Raw genomic sequence first — 25030 nt, 5'->3', positions numbered from 1 at the left:
GGAGCCAAGCCCACCATCCTCAAGTGCAACCAGGTTAACGACCCTCAGGAAGTAGGGTGATTACAGTGAAGTGTAAGAACACTTCTTGATACAGGTGAAAACAGAGAACTGTCTTCTCTCTAACCACGAGGTGGTTTCCAAACTTCAGCAAGTGGATTCTTAAAAGTAATTCTCTCCCCTTCGCTCAGATCTGACAACAAGAAAGGAAGTCCCTGGGAGCCTCGTCACACAGAGCTGGAAGTGCAAGAAACCCCCCACCTGCACACCCAGTGAGCTCCCCGCACAGACAGGTTCTGGGGAATCCATGCTCTGCTCTGCCTCTCAGACTCTCCACTGCCCTCACTCTCCTACCTCACCTGGCCTAGGAGCTGCGTGCCCACACCCACCCACATTCTAGATGCCCAGAGGAAAGGAGGGCAGGGGGAACTCTGAATAGGATACAGGGCCACAACCGACTCTGACTCACCCTCTGTTCCTCTGGAGGCACTGAATCTTTGGGGGAAAAGTTATGATGTACTGAGTGCTGAGTGCAGGGTTCTTTCCTGGGTTAGCTGTCAGCATTCACTCATTTAATTCTCATAAGACAGGACAGTATCAGCATCCCCATTTATAGATACAGAAATAAAAAATCAGATGCTAACCACAGGCACGGCCGGACGTAAGCCCACATTTGGCCTCTCATGGACCAAAAGCTCTCCTGTAACAGTCAACAGGCAGCCTCTGTAAAGAAATTATTTCTACTGGGGGTAAAAATGAGATGGAATCACACAGAAAACTCTTGTGTGTATATGTGGGTTGTTTTGTTGTTTTTTAAAATTACTTTAAAGAAAAGTTCCTATTGACATTTCTTTCCTTAACTTGGTAATTTTTTTTTTTTTTTTTTTTTTTTTTTTTTTGCGGTACGCGGGCCTCTCCCTGTTGTGGCCTCTCCCGTTGTGGAGCACAGGCTCCGGATGCGCAGGCTCAGTGGCCGTGGCTCACGGGCCTAGCTGCTCCGCGGCATGTGGGATCTTCCCGGACCTGGGCACGAACCCGTGTCCCTGTGTCCCCTGCATCGGCAGGCAGACTCTCAACCACTGCGCCACCAGGGAAGCCCAGCTTGGTAATTTTTAATATCTGGTTCCTTGAAAAGCTCTTTAGGGAAGGTTTAGCCAAAGTATAAAAGCTCTAATGTTTTCTTAACTTTAATTTTTCATTGAGATTTTCTCATCAAAAATTATTCAGATCCTTCTAAAAATGTCCCGTAAGTAAACATAATGTCAGGAAAAATTGAGACATGTTGAAATATGAACCAATGAATGAATGAACAAACACTTCAGGACAGACAGGGCACCACTGTCCTAGATGCCTAAATTATCTCACTTTATCAGGACTGTGACCGGACATCGGCTGGCACAATGACCGTCCCATGGTGGTTTCTGGATTCTAAATATAGACCGGGTCCGAATTCCCGAAGTCTAACCCTGGCTTTATCACACATACTTGGCAAAAGAATGTCATCCTGATAAGGCCCTCCATACTTAACGCCCCCAACATGAACTGTCTTCCACCCAACTGCCGGGGGAGAAATGGATCGCTTCTGTACTCTTGGTGTCCAGCCAGACTATATTAAAAAGTCCTTGATCTCACCACGGCAACAGAAAGTGCATCGCCATCAGTTATGTTAAAGCTGTTGTGTGACAAATCTGTATACTGCATCGTGGAGGAAAACATCGAGGGCCACATTATAGATCTCAAGGTGACACGGGAAGCTATTTGGTCATGATTTTATCTTTAAGTAAGTGACCTTCAGGATAACTCAGGCTACAATACTTGAAAAGCCCCTAGGAAACAGTGTAATATGCAGTCTTATAAAATGGCTCTTATAACAATGCATTTGAATTCCTGAGTCCCTAGACACAGCATTGGTCCCCTTAATTTTCTTTTAATCACAGAATGTCAGCATTTTTCTTTAAGGAGTTAGCCCTCACTACGAAAACGTCTAGTAACCAGCTCATTTGCAATTACAGCAAATCGAAGGCACCTGACTCCCATGTGCCCTAAGGAAATGATGGATGACGCAAGGGCCCCACAGGCTCCGAGTTCTTTCTGGCTTACTTTCTATGGCCCGCGTTGTCCCCATGCCCCAGCTGTATAACTCCAAGCCTCCGGCTTGTTTAGACAGTTCAGAAGAGATTCAACCCTGTCTTCACGATACAATCACTTTTACCCAGCAGGAGAGCTTGGCCAAGCCTCCCTCTTAGGGCTCACCCTCTCCTCTGCAGCTGGAAACAGTAACAGGAACGTAGTTCCTCTACCTCTCCGAGCGCCACTCAGCTTCTGCTCACAATGGAAAAGGGCTGCTGCAGAGCCACATCCACCCTGATGGAAGTGGGGTCACGGATGCCTTTGGGAGTCAGATGAAAGCTGTAGGCGCTCTTCTCAGAGAAAAGAAAAGAAAGAAAAATGCACATAAGATAGGAGGGGGTTCCCTAACCTCCAGGTTACAAGGCTAAGAGAGGAAGAATGGGATTGGAGAGAGAGATGGGGGGAGAGCGGGACAAGCATGCAGAGAGAGAGATGGGGCAGGGAAGAGACAGAAAGAGAGAGATGGGGGTGGAGGAGAGGAGGGAGCAGAGGAGGGAGGGAGTCAGACCAAGTGACAATGAAGAGAGTGCTGCAGAGAGAACTCTTTTTTTTTAACATCTTTATTGGACTATAATTGCTTTACAATGGTGTGTTAGTTTCTGCTGTATAACAAAGTGAATCAGCTGTACATATACATACATCCCCATATCTCTTCCCTCTGCGTCTCCCTCCCTCCCACCCTCCCTATTGACTCTTTTCTTTTCTCTCCTCACCTGGGAATCAGGTGGTCTGGGTTCTGGTCCAGGTTCTCACTACCTAGCGACCTTGAGCAAGCTCTTAGAATAAGCCCCAGATTCTTCGATGTGTACAATGAGGGGCCTTAACTGGATAACCTCAAAGCACTTTAAGCATCTTAACTCATTTAACCCTGACAGCAATCCGTTGCGGTGGGTATAATTCTTTTTAAGAGTTCACGGTTGACAAAATAGTCCTTCATGGCCAGCAAGCAGCAGCACGGGCGGCAGAACTCAGACCACCTGGTCTGCAGCCACGCTCTCCAGCATCACTATGTGATTCCTGCCCTCCACCAACTCACGCACCAGGGGGAAGTGTTTCAGCACTATATATATATATATATATATATATATATATATGCTCAACATTTTGACAGTGAAACGAATATGGCTATAAAATATACATAAAGCGGACAGATTTTCTACAAAAGAAGGAAATTGGTTCTTACTATACACACTGGTTAGATACATTAATTTATTACGAAGGATTTGTATAGATATTGTCCAATATCATGTATCTTAGTTAATATTTAAAATGTCATCAAGATGTCTCACTTTCTTGAGGAAATAAAACGATTTTCAAAGGACAGTTTATAAAGGCTCATGTTTTCACTGTCCGTAGTACACTTCTTTATGCAGACGTTTATTAGCGCACTGCATATCAATTACTTTATTGCCAAGAAATACAGCAACTAAGCACACGAAATTATCAGTGTCACTCTAAAACCAATTTGGGGAAGGTATCGAAGATACAGGCCACCTTATGTGTCCGCGGGTTCCGCAGACACTCAGTCAACCAACCTGGGATCCGTGGACATGGAACTCACAGATACGGAGGCCGACCTACTATGCCATTTTATAGAAGGATTTGAGCGTCCGTGGATTTTGGCATCCTCAGGGGTTCTGGAACCAATCCCCCACGGATACCAAGGACAACTGTATTAACCATGACACTAATGATAACTGGAAAAAAATTATGCTTAGTCAAATACAATGAATTCAGGTTTGCAGAATTACTTGTAATGCAATCAAATACTTTCTTAAAACCTTACACATACAAAGTTAAAGTGACATCAGAATGTCTTGAGGATATCACAGCTCTTTGTCAAAGCAAATCCCCTTCAGCCTCTTGCTATCCCAGAGGCTCGCGTGACGTAAACATCTTTCTCACCACCTTATTCACGCCACTCCCAGTCTCCACGCCCTCCCCTTATGGCTCCCCTATCCCAGAAGATTCCAGTCCACGCTTCACAAACACGCAAGTCCTCCATCAGGCTCTTTGGCCTTTCACTGAGATTTCTATACCCTAAACTCCAAAACCACTCACGGCCTGACTGTTCCCATTCCCAAATCCATTAAGCAAACTGGCTACGCCAGAATCGCCCAAGACTATGGGTCTTTTGTACCCCAGTATAAATCTCTGGTCACTCACCCCAGAGACTCTTGAATCCCTACGTGATTCTGGGAGACAGCAAGACTTGAGAACCCCTGGACTATGCCACAGATATTAACATTTTGTTACAGGTACAGTTTTCTCCGCTGTAGAAAGAGGGAACTGGGCTAGAGAGATGATCTCCAAGTCTCAAGTCGGACAGAGCTCACAGCCTGTGAGTCCAGCTTCTAGAGCTACGTCGTGGATACTGGTTTCTCTCCAACCAGACTTCATGCTTCTTCAGAGCAGAGGCCCCATGACTTCTTCTGAGTGTCTCATGCCTAGTAGGAGCTTAATAAACACAACCATGAGCCACTATGACCGTGCCCTGCCGACTGAAGAGACAGACACCGCCGTGGCTGGGCTACTTGGCAAAGCTTGTGCAGATGCCGACCTACGAGTTACACCTTTTGCTCCCAAAGAGCCTCCTACAGAAGCTGCAAGATATCAGCACTTGATTCACTGCTGTCCTAAAACTGTGGAACTCTCTCTCTCTCAAACACTAGAATACTAAGAAAGCGTAAGTTCTGACTTTCTGTTTATTTGTTAAGGAAACCACAGAAAATCCTTACAGATACCATCTCTGCTTTGTGAGAATCATGAACCATACTGCTGTACTGTCAAAAGAATCCACACGTCTCAGAGAAAGTAATGGTGAGAAAAACAAGACCACAGTTCTTTTTACTGCAACGACAACAGGATAATGCAGGTTAAGTCCAGTAAACATATCGAATGGGCTTTGCATCTCTCCTGCTATTGAAAGGGGACTTTTCTACCCGGCCTTTTGGAGTTTTCCAATGTCTGGCTATGGCTTCTTCTCAACAAGAAAAACATCTTCATTGGAAAGCTAAGATTTATAGAAGCAGAGAATCAACAATATTCCTCACTTTTATACAGGCCTGATAGCTTCCTGGTCATTTTCACACGTTATGCCGTTTCAGCCTCTCACAACAGCCCTTGGGGCAGGCAAGGCGCACGTTATCTGCATTTTTATAAATGAGCAAATGAAACAGAGAGGTTACGAACTTTCTCCACGGTGGGAGATGCCCAGGATTCGCACTCTGTCGCTGACTCCCTACATCAGGGGTCCCACAGAGGAGGAAGATGTGTGATGTCTGGCCAGGTCAGTGCGGGGGTTGGTTTGTTTTCTCCATGTTACTTTGTTTGTTTTACTTTGAATCTGAAGGCACTGAAACAAGGTGGCAGAGCTTCCAGCTAGCCACAGGCCTCATCACATCCAACTGTGTGACTGTTTCAGACAATTACTGGGTCGTCTTGGTCCTTAAAGGTATTTGAGTTTGTGAACCCTGTGCTAAATAATTATATTTACATACTTATATAAATATAAGTAATTCTCTCTTAGCATCACATAATATCTTAAGAGCACATTCACATACCATGTTTCACTTGCTCATTTTCCTGTTTCCTGATTAGAAAACTAAGCTTAAACAAAAATTGAGTGATGATGTTCACAAGGTCAGGACCTAAAATTTGAACGTGTCATGTAAGAAATAACATTACGTGGGAATTTCTTAAGCAAGTTTCAAGGTAAAGTTCTTTAGATAACCATCACGTAAAAGTTTCTGAACTTGAGTACTCAGGTAGGCGTATTTTGAAATCTGATCATCACTTAAAGGACAGTCATCAAGAGTATGAACAGAAAGGAAGCTTCCATATTTCCACTGGGAAGTCATGTACCTTCATTTTTCTCACCAGTATTCATGAGCTTCTAATAATAAAGAATAAACAGAAAATTTGTTTTTTTAAAAATCATTCAACAAAATACTAGCAAAATGAATCCAGCAATGTACAAAAGAACTATACACCATAACCAAGTGAGATATTCTGGGAATGCAAGGTTGGTTCAACATACAAAAACCAGCCAATGCAATAAATCACATTAACAGAATAAAGGACGAAATTCACAGGATCAGCTCAATAGATGCAGAAAAAGCCTCTGACAAAACCAAACACTCTTTCATGATACTAACACTCAGCAAACTAGGAATAGAAAGGAACTTCCTCAACCTGACAAAAGGCATCTATGAAAACCCACAGACAACATCATACTTAATAGCGTATGACTGAAAGCTTTCCCCTTAAGACTGGGAAGAAGTCAAGGATATCCACTCTCACCACTGCTATTCAACATTGTACTGGGGCTTCCAACAGACCAATCAAGCAAGAAAAAGAAATAAAAGGCATCCAGATTGGAAAGGAAAAAGCAAAACTATCTCTATTTGCAGGTGAGCTGATCTTGCATATACAAACTCTGAAGGAACACACACACACACACACACACACACACACGTACACACCGCTACACAACTATTAGCATGAATGAATACATTCAGCAAGGTTGCAGGAAAAATATCAACATACAAAAAAAATAATAAAGAAAAAATATCAGTGATCCATGTTTCCATCACTAAATAATTTTCAGCAACCAAAAAGGTTGCTCTTTTATTTTCATTAATCTCAGCCTGAGATGTAGACATATAAAATTCAGGATTTACTTTGGCTTTTTAAACGATCTATGATACTTAAGAGAAATGTTTTCTGGTATACACACACTTCTAGAAAATGTGAAGGGATAGATACTTTTGCTCATATAGCCAAGAAGGTTAAGTGATGAGAATTAGAAAAGATTTTGAAGCAACAAAAGATCATGTGCTAGGCCCACTGAAGAGCACTAATGTGCTCAAGTTTTAATTCTCTTCTAATGGGTCTTCTTCAAAGTACTACATAGCAGTTGTCATCTGTTCAGAATATTGCATCTTGATGCTCATACAAAGTAATGACTACATTTCCACTTATTAAGTTTATATTTTCACTTTGGCCCAGTCTCCCAGAGATTTTAAATACTATTAAGCACTTCACAATATTGGTGTGGACTTTCTTTCTTTCTTCAATTTCATTAGAATTAACATAGAAGGGGTAATCTTATTCTAATAATATTGAGCATGCTCCTTACGTAACATAAACCAAACACACACGGAAAGGAAAACTGTCCTATGTTTCAGAAAGTTCTTTTCTGAAGATTTGAATACAGACCCTGCCTACTCTAAAATGTGAGGAATAAAGTGGGCTCGGGGTAAGACCAAGCTCTGAGAGGTCCTGCTAAGTTCCAGGAAATTCCTTTCACACCGTCTACCTTAGGACCTCAATAAACACACATTCATTAATTCACATCAATGGTTAATTATCGTTCCCTATGTATGTGTAGGTTCACTCATCTTCTTTTGTTGCTTAAATTTTTTTTAAACATCAAAACCAGGCTCAAGTTATACGTAAGGCTTCAGTTAAAGAAAACATTAATGAGACTTTTCTTTCTGTAAAGCAGATAGTTTATTGCCTGATTCCCTTCCAATGTATATGGATTTTGCCCCTCATTTACAATTTGCTTCTAATCAGTGATAAGCAAAGTCAAGTTATTAATTTAAGAATCAGGACATAATAACTGAATAATAGTATTCTTTTACACATGGCGAAGGCAAATTATTTACAGATGAAATGTTAAATAAACACATACTTTTAAAAACAATTGCTCTAATCCTGTAAGCCTATCACACAGAAGCTTTGGTCCTTTGGATGAAAACATTTCACCAAGGTTCTTCATCTGTCCCTTTTATTGCAGTGAAAATTCAAGAGGTGATAAATTCCGGTAAAAATAAAACCACAGGCCAAAAGACAGAAATCTTCTATAATATATATTATAAAAGAATATGCGACCAGACAGTTCTGCAAGCTCTTTTTTTGAATCTTGTTATTTTTCTTTAACCTAAAAACACTGATTAAATGTATATATATATATATATACACATACACACACACACACACACACACATACACACACACACACACACACACACACGTTAAGTACACAGCAGACTGTATCATTGTTTTCCATTTTTCATTGCCCTCCCTTTAAGAGGATACGCATCCCTGCTGGTTGGCATGTGACTTGCAGTACTGCTTTGGAAAAGGATAGTTTCCCTCCCTACTAATATAAGTCTTGAGCTTATGACTTATTAAGCCAGTGAAATGGGAGCCATATGACGTATGCCACACCCAGCAAAAGCTCTTTTGTCCCCTCCACCAAGAAGACGGCATATTTCAAAATAGTGCACTCTGTCAGCCTGGGTCTGACAATGAAAAAGACACTAGAGCACAGCTGACCTTCAACTGCCACATAACATGGACAACTACACTTTGCAACTGTAAGCCACTGAGATCTGGGGGGTGTTTTGTTACTACAGCATCACCTGACAAAAGCTGGCTATTACAAACTGCAACCATAACGTTTAACCCACTTTGCCATTTTAACTTATCTGTAGGTAGATAAACCTAACAGATGTCATAAACAACCCCTAGGGGAGGCTGATTTCACATTTCAGTATGAAAGAAATATGTGATGACTCAGCTCCAGGTTTGCCAGAATCAAGCAATTTGATGCAAAGCTATCCTATGTTCTGTATCAGCAATTAATGCATAGATGAGAGAAGAAGGGAATCAAGAGAACAGAAAGCAGCCAAATCAGAAGTCTATAAAAACGATAACTACATGACGTAGGGTCACTGTACCAAGACCACAAGGAGCTGTCATCCCACTGGAGAATCTGGGGTCATTCTTTGTCCAGAGACTGGGGAGCAAGCATATGGGTATGGACCAAAGTACAGATATGAGGTCAAGGTATAGTCATCCATCTGAAATAATATAATGACCTCAGTTTGGTTCTGACGGAAAAGAATGAATAGAAAGTTTGCCATTTGGGCTATCAAAACTCATTACTCCTAAGTCCACCTAAACTGAACAATAATATAATTGCTTCACCAATTTTTAAGTTCTGGTTTTAACTGTTTTCTATTTTAATTAAAATACACATAATAAATTTTAAAAATAGGTAATTCTTCGCAGCTACAATGCACAGGGCTCATTATATTAGCCCTGTGGAGTCACAAGAAGGAATCCTTGCTCTCAAGAGAAGAAAGTATTAGAGACCATCTTCTATACCTGTGTTCTGCAGGCATTAAATAAACACAAGCCCACACCTTTGGGGAAAAAAAGATATCAGCTAAAAAAATTTTTTTAAAAGATACAAACTGAAACACTGACTCATAAATGCTTTTAAATATCTTTTCAGCCACAGAATGGATACAGTCATTGAATACAACTGCTAATCAAAAACATTAAGTAAGCATGAGAAGGGAAAAAAGAATTAATAAAGTTACCGCTTTTTGAGGACCTACTATGTCCTGGGCTATTTATGCATATTATCTCATTTAATCTGCATAGCAAGTCAGTGGCACAGGCATTATTACCTCCATTTTATACATAAAGAAACTGAGGTTAGGAAACTGAGAGAGGTTAGGTTACTAGTCTGAGGTAGCACACCTAGTATATGGCAGTCAGGACCCATTGCATGCTGGCTCCAAACCCCCTGCGCTTCCCGGTATCAAATGGCATCGTTCTAGAATTTCGTCAGCCAGGCAGATTTTTCTCCTTAACATTTAAATTGTCTTATTCAAGGATTTTTAAAGAAGACATTTAAAGTTATTTTTGTCATCTGTTTCAACATGTCACAATTCCTTAAGCCAAGAATCTATTACTGTTACTTCACCCAAATATCTCGTGACACAAATTAAGCCTCTTTACTCCTTCCATGTCATCAAAGTAACACTTCTTATAGAAGTAGTCACATACCTAGAAGAGACAGTTTGTCATTATGTAGAAACTAAGAAGAAACTGCAAGAAAATCTGCATGAAAAAGAATCACCTCGCAAACAGTTTCAGATTATTTTCATCTGGTAGTTTTACTAATTTGAGTGCAGCACCATCATTATTGTGATTAATAAAGTTACATTTAGGTGTTGGGGTCGATTGGACCAGCTGTGGTGAACAGTTGCAACCATTTTCTTCATCCATAAAACTTGTCAAATTAGTGGTTTTATGAGTATACAAAATTTTTATACATTTGAAATACTGACAAAAAGAGCAGTACCTAAAATGACAGTGAATTGCAGACAATCCTTGCACAGGAAAGCCTGTTCGATTAGAATTCCACCAGTCTGAAATACACAATAACTTGGACCCAGTGTATTATTCATCCAGGATTAAAAAGCTGACAGTAAACATTGTACCCATTGCACCTGTTGGAGACCACACACACATATGTGCATATATGTATAAATCACAAATATTTTAAGATTGGAAAGGACCTCAGAACCCATGCCCTATAATTCTGTTCCTGAGAGACACCAAGATACTTCTGATAGGATGGTGGCCACAGGGAAGGACTCTTGAGCCAGACCGCCTGCGCTAAAACCTCAGCTCTGCCGCACTGGCTGTGGGACTTAGGGCAAGGTACTCTATGCCTTTGTTTCCTTCTCTATAAAATGGGGAATAACAGAACCCGCCTCACAGGTTAGGAAGATTAAGTGAGATGTGGTTCATGTAAAGGGCTCGCTACACTTTGTGTTGTGTAAGAAACACTAAGAAACTCTGAGGCCAGATGGGCTGAGTGCCCTTCTAAGGAGATCCTGCCTTTAAATGTCAGAGCAACATCCTGGGGCACCTGACTCTGTCAGTCTTGTGTGTTTGAAAACGTTTTTAAAAATCCATTTTCAACAGTCCACAATGAGAAAAGTCCACTAAGTTTTTCCTGGCAATGTAGCCTCATCCAATTCCTTCTGAATCAAAATTACTTCTAAGAACACTCTAATTAAGTTACAGACAGAGACTCTGACACAGGTTTACGCTAACTTAGTCAGTTTTTCAAAAATACCTATGAAACACTTATAATTTACTGTTTCAAGTCTAATATTTGATACTATCCTCTCCTCAGTGGTTCCATTCTCTGAAACTCCCATTTCTCATAGGGATTTTTTAAGTCTCCGCTGCCCCCCACGTTTGGACATCTGGAACCACCTTGCGTTCTTCCTCCCCTCCCGGGCCGGCCGGCCCCTGCCCTTCTCTGAGACCTTCCTCCCTGAGCTCACCCCCTCCCTCCCTCCCCTCCGCAGCGAGAGAATTCAGTCTCTTTCACTCCCACTGCCCTCCTCAAGGAGAGTGCTCTAAAGCAGCTGACCACGGTGGGGAGTGGGTGAGGAAGGACAGACTGGGAGTCTGGGGTCAGCAGATGCAAACCAGTACATACACAGTGGGGAAAAAAGGAGGTCTTCCTGCAGAGCCCAGACAACTATATTCAACATGCTGTAATAAACCAGAAGGAAAAAGTATATATATACATACACACACACACACACACACACACACATCTATATGTGTGTATATATATATATATATATATATATATATATATATACACATATGTATTGATATAACTGAATCCCTTTGCTGTACAGCAGGAATTAACACAACACTGGAAATCAACTATACTTCAATAAAATAAAAAATAAAGCAGTCGACTGTGGACCCCTCTCTTCTGGCTCCCACCTCTCTGCACGGGCTGCCTTCCCTCCCACTGCCCCTGTGGGTCCTCAGCCCACGTACTCCCTCCTCACTCTTACTGGATCATCTTGTCCGATCTCATGGCTGTCACTGTGTATGCTGACAACTCCCAAATCTTTATTTCTGTCCTCTCCTTCTTCCTAAAGGTCACTACCATACAGCAAACTTCCTGCAGGCAACTCGACCTGCACGGCCCACAGGCGTTCCAAATGGAACCCTGTAAAATCGAAACACTCCATCCTTCCCCAGTCAGCTCGCCCCTCCTCCTATACTCCCTACCTCATCACACAACCTCAACAGCCTGGAAGCATCTTTGGCCCCTCACCCTCCCTCATTCCCCCAACCAGTCAGCAGGTTTTCCGGTGTCATCTCCTACACCAAGGGTTCCCAAGCCCCGGCCGCAGACCCCTGTTAGGAATCAGGCCGCACAGCAGGAGGTGAGCAGCAGGCTAGCGAGCAAAACTGCATCTGTATTTACAGCCGCTCCCCATCGCTCGCGTTACCACCTGAGCTCCGCCTCCTGTCAGCATTACGGTGAGTTGTATACTTATTTCATTATATGCTACAATGTAACAGTAATAGAAATAAAGTGCACAGTAAATGTAATGCGCTTGAATCATCCCGAAACCATCCCCCCCTCCCCGGTCCGTGAAAAAACTGTCTTCCATGAAACCGGTCCCTGGTGCCCAAAAGGTTGGGGTCCGCTGCCCTACACACTTCTCTAGTCATCCCCTTCCCTCCATCCTCCCTGCCTGACCTGATCCTCCAGACGTGGCCCATCACAGCCACCAGACTCACCCATGTCAAATGCCTTCCAGAAATAATAAAATGCAAGCGTGACCATTTTGTTCCCCTGTTCAAACGGCAGGCCGTCACCTAAGGGAAAGTGTCCAGGCTCCTCGGAATGCCACGCAAGGCCCTCCACACTCCAAACGCCTCTCCTGCTGCTGCCTACCTGGAATGCTTCAGACCCACAACCTGCCTGAATTTGTCGCTGCTACCATCGCGACATGCTATTTTGCACCTCTTTGCCCTTGCTTACATTGTTGCCCCTGGCACACACCCTGCTCCCCGACTCCTAGCCTAACTCCTGCTCACCCTTGAAAACTCAGATCGAATGTCACGTTCCCCAGGAAATCTTCCCTAAAAGTCCACAATGGACAGGGTATCCTTTTATGCACTCCGCAGGATTCCCTATTAGAGCAGGTAAAAAACCTACTGAGATTATTTGAAAGAATCTGTCTGAGGCTTACATACACAGACACCGAGGGCTAAAAATGTGGCATTTACTTCTGTGTCTGGCTTAATAAGTAGTTGCTCATCTCAACCCAGAAACCTATAAATCTAGAAAAGGAGGGTTATGAAGAGCAGCTGAAGGCATCCATACTGTGTCACATTATTGTATATAGTATTTCAGGACACTAAAATATTTTTGTCCTGCTGAGGGGTAACAGTAAAGAACCGAAATTAACTTACGTAACTAATTTTCTACCTAAATATTAGAAACGGAAATACCATACTCCCTCCCTTTTTCGACGATAAATATTTAATTTCCATACTCAGAACTTGTTAACTCAGCCTTGGCGTTTTAATTCAAGTTGCAGCGGTTGGGGGGAGGGCCAGGTGGTAGGTAAAATTCACCGCTTTCCCAGAAGATGCTTTTCTCAGGTATCACCGAGAATAAGTTTACATACTTATTATTTATATATATTATATAAATTATTATAATATTAAATATATTATCTATAAGTAATTATTATATACATATAAGTATAGATATACACGTATGCTTTTCTCAGGTATCAATGAGAATAATAAGTTTAATACTCTACTTATCGAAAAACAAACACACACTCTAAAGGAGAGTCACCCCAAAGATTTAGTTCTCAGAAGCCAAGCCATATTCTAGGGAAGGATCTATCTTTAGTGGAAAAAACACAAATGGGAGAGTCCACGTGGTTCCAGCTGAGCGGCCCCCTCCAGCACACGGACAGTTCTTCTGAGAAGGACTCAGCCCTGCAAGCAACACCTGTGCTGAGCTCCAAATATCACGAGCAGCAGACGATCGGGGCGCTCAGGAACAGCATGGGCCTTCCTGCCTCATCCCAACCTGAGCCCAAACAACGGGAGCCAGGTGAAGGCTTCAGCCTGGACTTACACAGCCAGCCTTCCAACTGGTATACCAGGGTAATACGGTAAAGGATTGGACCTTCCACCAAAGAGGGAAGGCTGCTGCATTCGGATGTTAGCTGAAGTAGTGTGCTCTCCCCATCAGCAGTACGCTGATGCTGCAGCCTGCCTCCTCAGGATGACAGACAGCTTAACACAGTTCGTTCCGCATGTCTCTAAAGCTAACCCTCTCATCCAGGGAATCCTCATTTCCACCACGGCTATGGACCAGGAGAGCGGCGAAACAGCACGTTTCAGAAAGTGGAGGGACCAACCCATTCCGGACCCAGAGCCTCTATTTCAGTGAACTGCAGAGTCCATGGCCAGTGGAGACACCTGCCCCTCAGCCTGTAAAGCCCTCAACCCCCAACAGCGCCTTCCTCCTCGACAACTCTGAGAAATGACACCAAAGGGCTCCCTGCCGTGGAGTATGGCTGGTATGAAAGGGAGCTAGCTGGGCCATGTTGACAGCCTATCTCCTCAGTCAAGCCCCAATTCTGAATAACAAAGTTCAGAATTTAGCTGACGGCCAGCAGTTGCTCTTTTGTTCTGAAGGAACTCTTGGGTGTGCCTTCTTACGCCCCAACAGAAAACCACTAACTCTGAGAGACCCCTTTGGGGGGAAGTTGTGCAAATCACCTGACTATTCCGTTATCTGTATCATTACTGAGGGTCAACAAACAGTGTTTTCTCCAGTGTGAGAGAAAATACATTAATTTGATGACACTGACACCAGTACAAACCAAAGCAATAACCAAACACATGCTTTCCTTACAATGGGTCTGATCTATCTCCATGCTTGAGGGCAAGAGTTTCCCTCTCACCTGTTCCCAGTCAGAAAGAAAAGTTCCATGGAATGCAACATCGCCTATTTCACGAAATGGTTAAACACAGTTAGTCAGATAACATAATGGATTATGAGGTAGAAGGCAATATCACAGCCACTAAAAGCACAAATGCAAAGTATTGCACCAAATAGGCTAAAACCCTATTGCGAACACTTCCTCTGTGGGTTCACAGGTGTCCTGAGGCTGCAAGATTTAAAGGAGTCACTGTCGTTCCTTAAGAGTCAGCTCTGTTTTCCCAATCTGAAATGGTCACAACTGTGTAAGCCCAACCTATCTTGCTCTTATCAGCCACAGTCTTCCATGCCTATCTCAGAGAATGGAAATGTGTGTGTGCAAGTGCGCCCGTGCGCGCACACACACACCCTCCCCATTAAGAAGATAAAGTAAATAAACTTCCCGCCAATCTCACAGCACAGTCAGCCGCGCTGTATTTACTCACATAATCAGTCCCATCTGCACTTATTCTTCTAATGAAGTAGGAATGGAAATTAAACATGGAAACTGCAGCTAAGTCTGACCACCTGAGGGACTCGGGGCACTCCGTGGTGGGGAAGAGGCAGAGGTGGCCGGCAGTGCTGGGAGAGAAGGTCCCCATCGGAGGCTCTGAGCCCCCCATGGGTTCCACCAGGAGCTGAGCTGCAATTTCTTTTAGGACGCTGGGAAAGTTGCAATTTGCAGCTATGGCCACAGGGTAGTGCAGTAATTCTGCAAAATAGTTACCCCCCTCTCCCACCACTGCCACCTCCCTGCCCCACCCTACCCCCAGTTCCCTGCCAAAGAGAACGGGGACATTTGGTCTGAGTCCTGGGCACCTACAGGAGTGCTTGTGAGATTCCCGACAAATCCAGAGTGTTTCCAAGACTCTGAATCCAGTTACTCTCGGCACTGGCTCCTGAAGAAGGAGGACTCCATCTCTGAAGGGCTGACAAGAACTGTAAAGCTATAAAAAGTGATTAGCCTATTTATTACAAACTTTGTTTACTTAGGATTTTATGTTTATTTCCCACTATATCCCCACTAGGATACAATTAACCACCCCCTCACTCATCAAAATTGTATTAGAAAGACTCACGAAAATAAAATAAATGCTGCATCGAAATGTAACCTCCTGGCACTGTGGAATTATCATGTTATCATACAAAGCCTCCTCAAAATAAAAAGAAGAAGATGAGGAATTTTTAAAGAGCTTCTTTTCAAAGGAATTTTTATCCTTTTAATTCCTGCTACTCAAGGTTTTGTCTATGGACCAGCAGTTATACCTGGGAGCTGGTTAAAAATGCAGAATCATAGCCCTACCCTGGACCTATTAAATCAGAATCTGTATCTTATCAAAATCCCTAAGTTACCTGGATGCACGTTAAAGTTTGAGAAACGCTGGCCTGAGTGCTAGGTAAGCATATGGACCTTTATTTTCAAAACTGTTTTCTAAGCCCTAAGTCTTTTCTTCCTCTCAAGATACATTTTAAAGAAAAACAAATATATTTTGACATTTGAAAACAAAACAGATTATTTCCCAGAATTGGTGACGATCCACTAGAGTAAAGCCTTTTTCTGTCTAAACTGCCAGGTAACTAATTAACATTTCAATGAACATTGACGGAAAATTTGGTCTGTCACCTCATAACTCAGGTAAAAAACGCAGGTACAAGAAAAGTTTAACTAAGACTAACAGACGCGTATTGCAGCACTCCAGAGGATTTTTGGAAACTAATTTCCTGTCATAAAAAGAAAAAGAAAATTATTTCAGCTCAAGTTAAGCATGTAACTCTAAACTGAGTTGCTATGATAGCGTGGTCTCCAAATTACAGTCACTGTTGTTTACCTCGGCTAACAAGGAGCCTCCTGAGAAGAAATTAGGTGAAGAAGCCTAAGTACCCTCCCACGCCTTTCTCCACATGTGAGTGGAGAAATTGCAGAGGGGAAAATACACAAGTGAATACAATTAATGACTCTGGCTCTCTTTGATTCCTGCTCCCCTGTGATGGGGATGATCATAGACTCCTGAAGCTGGAAGGACTCAGGGATAACTTCTTGCTGCTGGCCCACTTACTCTGGAAAGCTCTTTCTACGAAGTCCCTGGCAGGGGGTCTACAGCCTCTACGGACAGGTCATTGTTACCCTCTGAGACAGCCTTGTCACACCGCTGTTAGATAACCTCACACCCACTGACTTACTTATATCCTTGGGCAACCCAGCAAAACACCTGGAAACACTCGGGGGGCCTCTGTCACATCCCCAGGTGTTAGTTTCCATAGACTAAACCCATTAAGTTTCTTGGATAGTGTGGTATCCTCTCATCCTGGTATAACTGTGTTATTCTGTTTCTGTTGAAGCTAAATTATGATTAGCCTGACATAATTTAATGAGACCCACAGAGCCAAATGAAGTCATTTGATGCAATGGGTGGTAATTCAATACATTCTTGGTGAAACATCAACGATTATGTAATGGTTACTATATCTACATTTGTTACTAGTACAACCATAAGTAAGGACACATTTGTCTTCTCGACTATGACGTACAACTAAGAAAAACTACCAGCCTCTACTCAAAAATGTCCCTGGGTCCCATTACCAGGAACAGAACTCAGCACCAGATGGATGACCCGACCCAACGTGACCTTTCTGCATTCTTCCTTGTTTATGATAAAGAGACGTTTTGAAGGAAGCAAAGGGTATAAAAGAACTGCATTTGGCATGCACAAAGCAACGGACACTTTTATTACTTAACATCACAACCTTATGAGGTAGGCCAGTATAAGTGCTGTTGTTTTATAAGTGATGAAGCCAAGACTGAGAATAGGAAATGAGAGAGATGGTGAGCTGCCCAGGGCCAAACAGAAAGGGAGACTGCAGCCAACTGAATTCAGAAACCTCAATTAAATTCCCAAACAAAAGAGAACAGGCAACACTGAAAATAAGTTTTATGGATTTCACTTTGAAACAAAACAAGGAAACGTTATGTTACCACTAAATGATATTTAAAATCGTCTTTTATGTCCTTGACTTTGCCCCCAAGGCTTTATTCCCAAAATAAAGAAAATTTAAACAGGCAAACTTATTCCAGGTTGAAAATTCCATTGACACAGGAAAAAAAAATCTTGCATTTCATTTTCAGAGATTTTTTTTCTTAATTTGACTGTTACTGTAACCAATATTATGCCAAAGGGCCTTGTTCAAGTTGCTAAATTTAAAGTGGCATAGATTAGACCCATTCTGGTTCACAGGGACATTCTCCCGAAATAGATTTTCAGCATTTTATAAGCCTCCTACATTTTCACAAAAGAGACTCTGGAACACAGGAAAGAATTATTTCCCCACACACAATACTCATGTTCATCGTCATCAAAAGGCACTTGGTTAAAACTCATCTGCACATCCAGCGCGCATCCTCCCTGTTATATCCTGACACCGAGCTTGAGAGCTTGAGCCCTCAACCTCGATGACCTGAATTAACAAATCCCTCGCCAGCTCTTTCCAAAACACACCACCCACGGTACCACAAGTGGAGGCACGCCTCAGCTCCCGGCCCCCAGCACTTCACTGCTTCCCATCCACACCTCCTTACCTCCTCCACGATGGCCATCAGCCCCTTCACGGAGACAGCCCTCCCGCCCTGGCCCTGGAAGCTACTCTGCTGGAAACATTCTCATCCCTGCACCTGGGGAAGCCCTTTGCCACGTGGTGGGCGTGTTCTGGGGCTCTCGGCCAATGATGGCCACCGCAGCCAACCAGTCCACCACTTCGGGCCAATGAGAACGAGCGGGGCCAACGGGGCTAGACCTATGGGCTCCAGGACGCCCGGCGCTCAGGCCACGCCCAGTGAAGGTGATGGGCCCCAGGTGCGTCTCTCCTATGCTCCGTGTTCTGGCAAACTACTTTCACCCCTACGGGCTGATGGAAGGGATAGGGGTAGGCCTTCAAATGTTTGCTTTGTTGGGGATGGAGGGAAGGGCTAATAAGGGTCAAGAATAGGGATCCGGGCAGTTGTCTGACTCTACCCCGGGGAGCCTAAGGAGGCCTGGAAGAAGGCGACTGACTTGCAGAGAACCAAGTGGGTCAGCAGGCACTACTGGAGACGAAGTTGTTAGTGTCTCCACCTGGCTCCCCTTCCCCCCACAGGAGTGCAGTACATCTTCCCCGAGTTAGTTAATAACTTCATCTTCACCCAACGAGCTCCACGCTTTATTTCCTCCTTATTTCTAGCCACGGCCTTCGCTCCACATGGACTTTCCTCCTTTTTATTTTCTCTTTCCGAAAGTCCACTTCTCCAAGAGGCGTTTCACAGGCCTCTCAGCCCTAAAGGTCTCTTCCCCTCCCAACAGGATGCGCCCTCCTCCCCCTCAAACGGGCAGCGTCAGCTTTGTACAGCAGATATGGATGTGGACGGCTTACTCTCCTACAAGTTACTCGCAAACGCTCTGTTTCCTTTGCGTCGCTACAGTTTCTTTTTTCCCCTAAACTACAGGTTTCAATCCATGGATGGGGAATTTTTAAAAAAATAGAATAGAAAATATCAAAGTACACCTCCCATAATACGGATAAGTGTTATTTCATGACACTTGTTTCAGTTATGCGTCTGTGTGCACACAAATGATGTGGTGGGTTGCAATGTTAAACATACTGGTTACTGTGAGTCATAGTATAAAACGTTCGAAAGCTACCGCTCTCTGGTACCTAACCTAGAGGGATGCCTAACGCTCTATGAATGCTTACTGAATTGAACAAATTGGTGAGTATGATACAATCCACTTATGACAACTTCAAAGGTTCCACTTTGAAAGAATATAAAGTATAATGTCTCCTGGAACAAAAGTAAATGGATGCTGGGCTATGTGAAGCTATGGGGCGATGGGGCGGGGGAGTAGTAGAGAGGGATCTGAATATTTACTATTTTATTTCAACAGACTTTCTCCCCAGTAACTAACATGTGTCTGTATTTAAGGGAGATTGAAAACAATTTTGACCAAGTTCACCGTGGAAAGCTTTTCTCATTCACTGAAACCACCTCATGATTACAAAGTTCTGCATCTTTAAAATATTTGGTATAGGTAATTCCACCATGATTCATAAAAGGATCTTTCAGAGACACCATGAAAGCCTTTGTTCCAGTTCTTTCTTTGCCCAAAGATGCCGCTATGTCCTCTCAATACCCCACCCCCACCGTCTGTAAAAATCCCATTCATCTTCCAAGGCTTAGTTCAAAGGCCACCTTTTCCACGGAAGCCTTTTTTTTTTTTTAAACTCGATTTTTCCTCTTTCCCTCCTCCACCACCCACCCCAGTCCCAAATATGGTCCTTTTCACTTCTGAATCACCAGCGCTGAAACGTTTTTATACTTGTGTACTTGTCTTATCCCCACTAGACAATAACACGCACAACCCATGGTTTACTCTGCTCTGTATCCGCTGTGGCAACCAGCATGAGGTCTTGTATTTAAGAGATGATCAATAAAATTTGTTAAGTGAATAAATGAAAGCAACTGTTACCCTGTTCAAAGGGATGGTCATTATTTTAAAGGCCCTGAGGAAGGGCGCACATGCCCAGCAGCTGATCAAAAGCTGGTGGAGAACAGAAAGAGCAGCCAAGGGGATGGAGGAGGAGTTTGAGAAGGGGTCCTGCTCCTCTGGTCACCCGCCCACGTAAACTTACGGAATCCCCAGCTCTTCAGGGATTCGGCTCTACTGAATGAAACTAGGGAGCCGGGTATAGAATGAATGCCTCCACCTTGTTCCAAATTCTTCATTCGTACTTCAAACCAGAAATGGGAAGTGGAATTAGAGGTGGGAATTAGGGCAACCCTTCTCAATTTTAAGGCGTGGCTGAAAAGAAAAGTTGAAACAGCCATCTGGATAATTCCGGCTCAAAATCTCCCCCTCCACCTTGAAAAATAAGTATGGGAGTTTCTGGAGGGCAAGGAAGGAGGGGTAAGGGTGTGCAAGGAAGCAGAGGAGATCAAATTCAATACTACTGAGCTTTTCTCTTCGTGTTGTCTATACAGTCATTTGGGGACACTTCCAGTGACCACTAGACTAAGCTAGCTCAGATTCAAAGCCACAGTCACAACTAACAAACTGCAATTTGTTTTTTTGGAAAACGATGCCCACCAATGAGAAAAAATTGTTTGTTAAAATACCATTTTCCTTTGCCATTCATCTGTACCTTCCCCCCCCACAAAAAGAAAAGTGTTCTTCTAAAAGGGGTTAAAGAAAGAAGTTTTTAGTAGTCTCTATTTTAAATTTATATACATTTTAGAAGTTAATTCAAGTAGGGCAGCAGACGTAATTTCCTAAATCATGGTATTGTTTCCAAATCTTTAATTTTAAATTAATATAATTAAGGGCTCTGACCTTCTCTTTCTTTTATATTTTAGCAGAACCTTAATTTCCAGTCCATCAAGGTTTTGTTTTGTAATTAATTTCAGAGCTGCGCTCATAAACTGGGAATACATCTGCAATACTATAGAAAATACGCTGGATTTGAAGTCAGAAAACTGAGTTTTGAAATTAATGCTAGGTTCGAATATGGCTTCTCCACTTCTAGATGTGTGACCTTGGGCAGGTCACCTGATCTTCCCACACTCAATTTCCCAATCTGTAAAATGGGAATAACAATAGTTATTGCTTGTTTCCTAAGGTTGCTGTGAAGATTAAATGAACTAAGACATGTAATGTACTAGAACAGAGTTAAAACATTCTAAAGTACATGCATTGTACTTAGAACAGAGTCTGGCTAAGTATTTGGTAAATGTTAGTTTAAAAATTCCGCTGTCATTTGTTTTATGGTCTCAGTAAAGTCATTTTGCAGTTCAAAGCCTCCATTTCCTTGTCTGTAAATGGGACTACTACCATTTACCACTTCTGGGATTGTTATAAAATTCAAATAAGAAAACAATGGATATGAAAATGTTTGACCCACAGAAAGCACTCAAATGTTAGTTATTTGGGGTCACCTATAAGCTTAAAACCAAGCCATAATTTTAAAACCTTATAAAGTCAACCATAAAATTGAGTTAGAAAATACCATCCAAAAACTTCATCCATGACTGAGAAAATGTCCGGGTTAGAAATGCATACCCAAAGAGTTTGGTTTATCTTTAACTGATGAGACATATATAAGCTCTTAGAAGATGTAAATTCTACATCTGCAAACTAGAAACACTCCCTCAGTCAAGCCAAACTGTCCTATTATATTGTAAGCAAGAAATCCTGCACAGTTTCATAAGCCAAAGACAAACTGATGGATTGATCAAAATCTGACTACATGTACAGTAGCTTCTTAAAAATGCTTTTTTTAATTTTTTTTTAAATAACAAAAGTACTGTAGCTAATGTAAATTTCAAGTCAATTCAACAGGCGTTTATTATGTAACTGTGCTCCAGGTAACCCAGCTGGGAACTAAAGATGCAGAGGGAAAGACAGCTCAGGCCTGTGCTGGAAAAGCCACAGATTACGGCTGATAATTTCAAAATATCACTCGTAAAAGTCATGAGGGCTTCAGTTTTGAGTCAGCAAGCAGACAAGCAGCCTAAAAACCTGCCGAAACAAAAAGTTCTTCCTTTTGACTGAAAATGTGACTTTTAAAAGCAAAAGTCAATTTTAAAGCACAGTTTCTACCTGCAAACCTACTGAATTTGTGCCAGAAACCAACATTTCTAAGTGTAAACCTGTAAAGTAATAGGTATCTGTAAATGAGAGGCTGAAATAACCCCAGCAGCAACAACACAGTAATTGGCGACTTTTATAGAGTAATAACATGTTTCATATTCTTTCTACACTGGCTCTTTGAAGTTTCCAGTGTAATGTATAAAAGTTTTATTACATTAGGGCCCATCCTTGTGTATTTTATAGGCACCAGCATTATGCAGAGCAAGCTGTACTTACTCATCCTGGGATCTTTTCATAAGAAACTGCTCGATAATGCACTAGCTTTGTGTCCAGTTTAGTTAGTTACACCTGGCTTTAGACAGAGCAGTCACTGGAAGCCTGCAGCATGGAAAATATACACATTTCCACATATTGTATACGATCTGTAAATCAAAAGGCAGTTTAGCTTTAAAACTGCACACTGCATATTCATGTGCACACCACTTGCAGTTTTAGACACATGTGAACTCTTTACTGAATTAAAGAAAAACGGGGGGGGGGGGGAGGAAAAAAACCAAACCTCAGCTCTACAATAAGCGATTACCAGGGGAAGAACAGAATGCAGTTAATATGCTTGTTCCACAGATGTTCATTCCCGTAAATATTAAACATAACACAAGTTCATCCAGGAATATGCAGGCGGTAATTTTACCACCTGAATAGGGCTGGTTGGAAACATTTAGGAGATTGGGTGGGGGGGGGGGGGGTGGACGGGGGGCGGGGGGTGGATAAGAGGGATGTGGAAACAGCCAATGGGATTTTTAACACACCCGCAACTAGAATTAAACTGCTTCCAGCGGCGCTTTACCTACAGTAGCTCCTCAATATGAGAACCCCGAGCCACAGAACCCCGAGGGCTCTTCCACAGCCTCCCGCTCCCCAGGCTGCGAGCTTTGAGCGCGGAATAAAGGGATACACGGGGCGTCGGTGAGCCGGAGCGGGGACAGGAGGAGTGTAACTGTGGCCAGGCGGGGTGTGAAGAAAGGGCTCAAAGGGATTGCGAACCTCGAGGAAATGAGCCTCCCAGGGCCAGGGCCTCAGAATTCCCGCACGGAGAAGCACTCGCCCCCTGCCCTCGGGTTCACTTTCCATCTCGGGTGTTGAGAGACAGAAAGGATGCGGCCGCCAAGACCCGGTGCAGACAGGCAGGAGGCTGGAGCATCCTCTAAGGGCACTACGCAGCGGCCACAACTCCAGAGGGTCGCTGGTGTGAACCGGGGGCCCTCGGAGAAGAGGGGGGGCGCGAATGGAGGGAAGGGAGGTGAGAGGGGCCGGGGGGCCGAGGGGTGGATCCCCCGGCATTAGTGACACGTTCTAGAAATCGGTTCCTTTTCTCTTCACGATTGCGCTCTGCCCCCGGCTCCCCAGATCACCGGCCCCCGGGCTGGGGCGGGCAGCACCGGGGGGAGGGGACGGGAAAGGGAGGCGAGAAGACAGGCGGGCGGCCCGGCCACCCCTCGGGGGAGGCGGGAAGGAGCCGGCGCGGCAGCCGCCCCCGACCCACCCCGCCCCCACGGCGGCCGGTCGCCCGAGCCCCCCGCCCAGGTGAGAGCGCGCGGGCCGCCGCGGTCGCCCCCCGCCGCTCGCTCGCTCGCTCGCTCGCTGGCTCGCGCCCGCCCGGCCGGCACGGGGACTCACCACAGCGACTCGAGGTCCCATTCCTGGAGCAGGGCTAAGTCGAAGCTGTCCATGGTGGGAGGTGTCAGCGCCGCCGCCGCCGCCGCCGTCGTCGCCGCCGCCGCTGAGGCTCGGGCCGCCCGCGCGCTGCAACGAAAGGCGCCGCTCAAGGTGCATCCCGGCCGCTCCGGCGCGGCCGCCGCCCGCCCGCCCGCTGCCCGCTCCCGGCTCGGGGCTCCCGGCTCCCCCCTCCCCGCCTCTGGGCCGGCCGGGCTGCTGGCGGCGGCCGGCGCACTCACCCGCTCGCCGACTCGCGCAGGCACACTCAGCAGAGAGCGGCGAGATCGCCGCCGCCGCCGCCGCCTCGCCCCCCCACCCCCCGCGCCCGCCCCTCCTCCCGCCCTCGCGGCGGGCCGGCCCGCTGCAGCCGCCGCCGCCGCCGCCGCCGCCGCGCCGCTCCGCGCCCGCCCGCCTTTCTCCTCGGGGAGGCGCGTGTGCGCGGGCGAGGCCGAGACGCGCGCGCGCCGTGAGCCCCGCGCCGCGCCCGCCCCGCGCGCCCCTGCGCTCACCGCGCCGCTCTCCGGGTCCCGGCCGCTCGCAGGCCTTGCCGCCCAGCCCGCCGCGACCCCCGTGTCTCCCCTCCGCCGACCCTGGCCTCCCGGGGGCGCCCAGCGCGATCCGGCGAGCGGAGGCGAGGGTCGGGCGGCGGCCCAGAGGGCCGGGATGCGAGCTCGCCCGTCCTGCCGCATCTTCTGCCCCGGCCCCGCCCGGCCTCTCCCGGGTGTACGCACTTCTTGGGGGCCCCGGGCTGCCCCCTGAGCGGCCGGGTGCCCCCGCGGGCCGGGTGATGAGGCGGCTGCTGACCTGGGTGGGTGCTAGGAGATGCCCCTGCCGCCCGCGGCGCGGAGAGAGTTGGCGATGCAGCCTGCAGCAGCGCCGTAAACAAACCGTTTAAAATATCTGGAGCCAGTAAGTTAAGTGAAATCAA

At 44.9% G+C, this 25030-nt stretch overlaps 1 protein-coding gene across 1 annotated transcript in view; it reads right to left on the bottom strand.

Annotated features, from left to right (window-relative positions):
• The window catches only part of AFF3 (ALF transcription elongation factor 3), a 564600-nt gene extending 540161 nt beyond the window's left edge, over positions 1-24439 (bottom strand). The window contains exon 1 of the mRNA XM_079940200.1: positions 24064-24439. Within this exon, the coding sequence (XP_079796326.1) occupies positions 24064-24116 (53 nt within the window). The 5' untranslated portion in view covers positions 24117-24439. The remainder of the gene's footprint in view (positions 1-24063) is intronic.
• Between the last annotated feature and the right edge of the window lie 591 nt (positions 24440-25030).

The sequence above is a fragment of the Stenella coeruleoalba genome (assembly GCF_951394435.1).
Source record: "Stenella coeruleoalba genome assembly, chromosome: 13".
Lineage (NCBI taxonomy): Eukaryota > Metazoa > Chordata > Mammalia > Artiodactyla > Delphinidae > Stenella > Stenella coeruleoalba.
The sequence above is the reverse complement of the archived record's forward strand: the minus strand, read 5'-3'. Positions and strand labels throughout refer to the sequence as shown.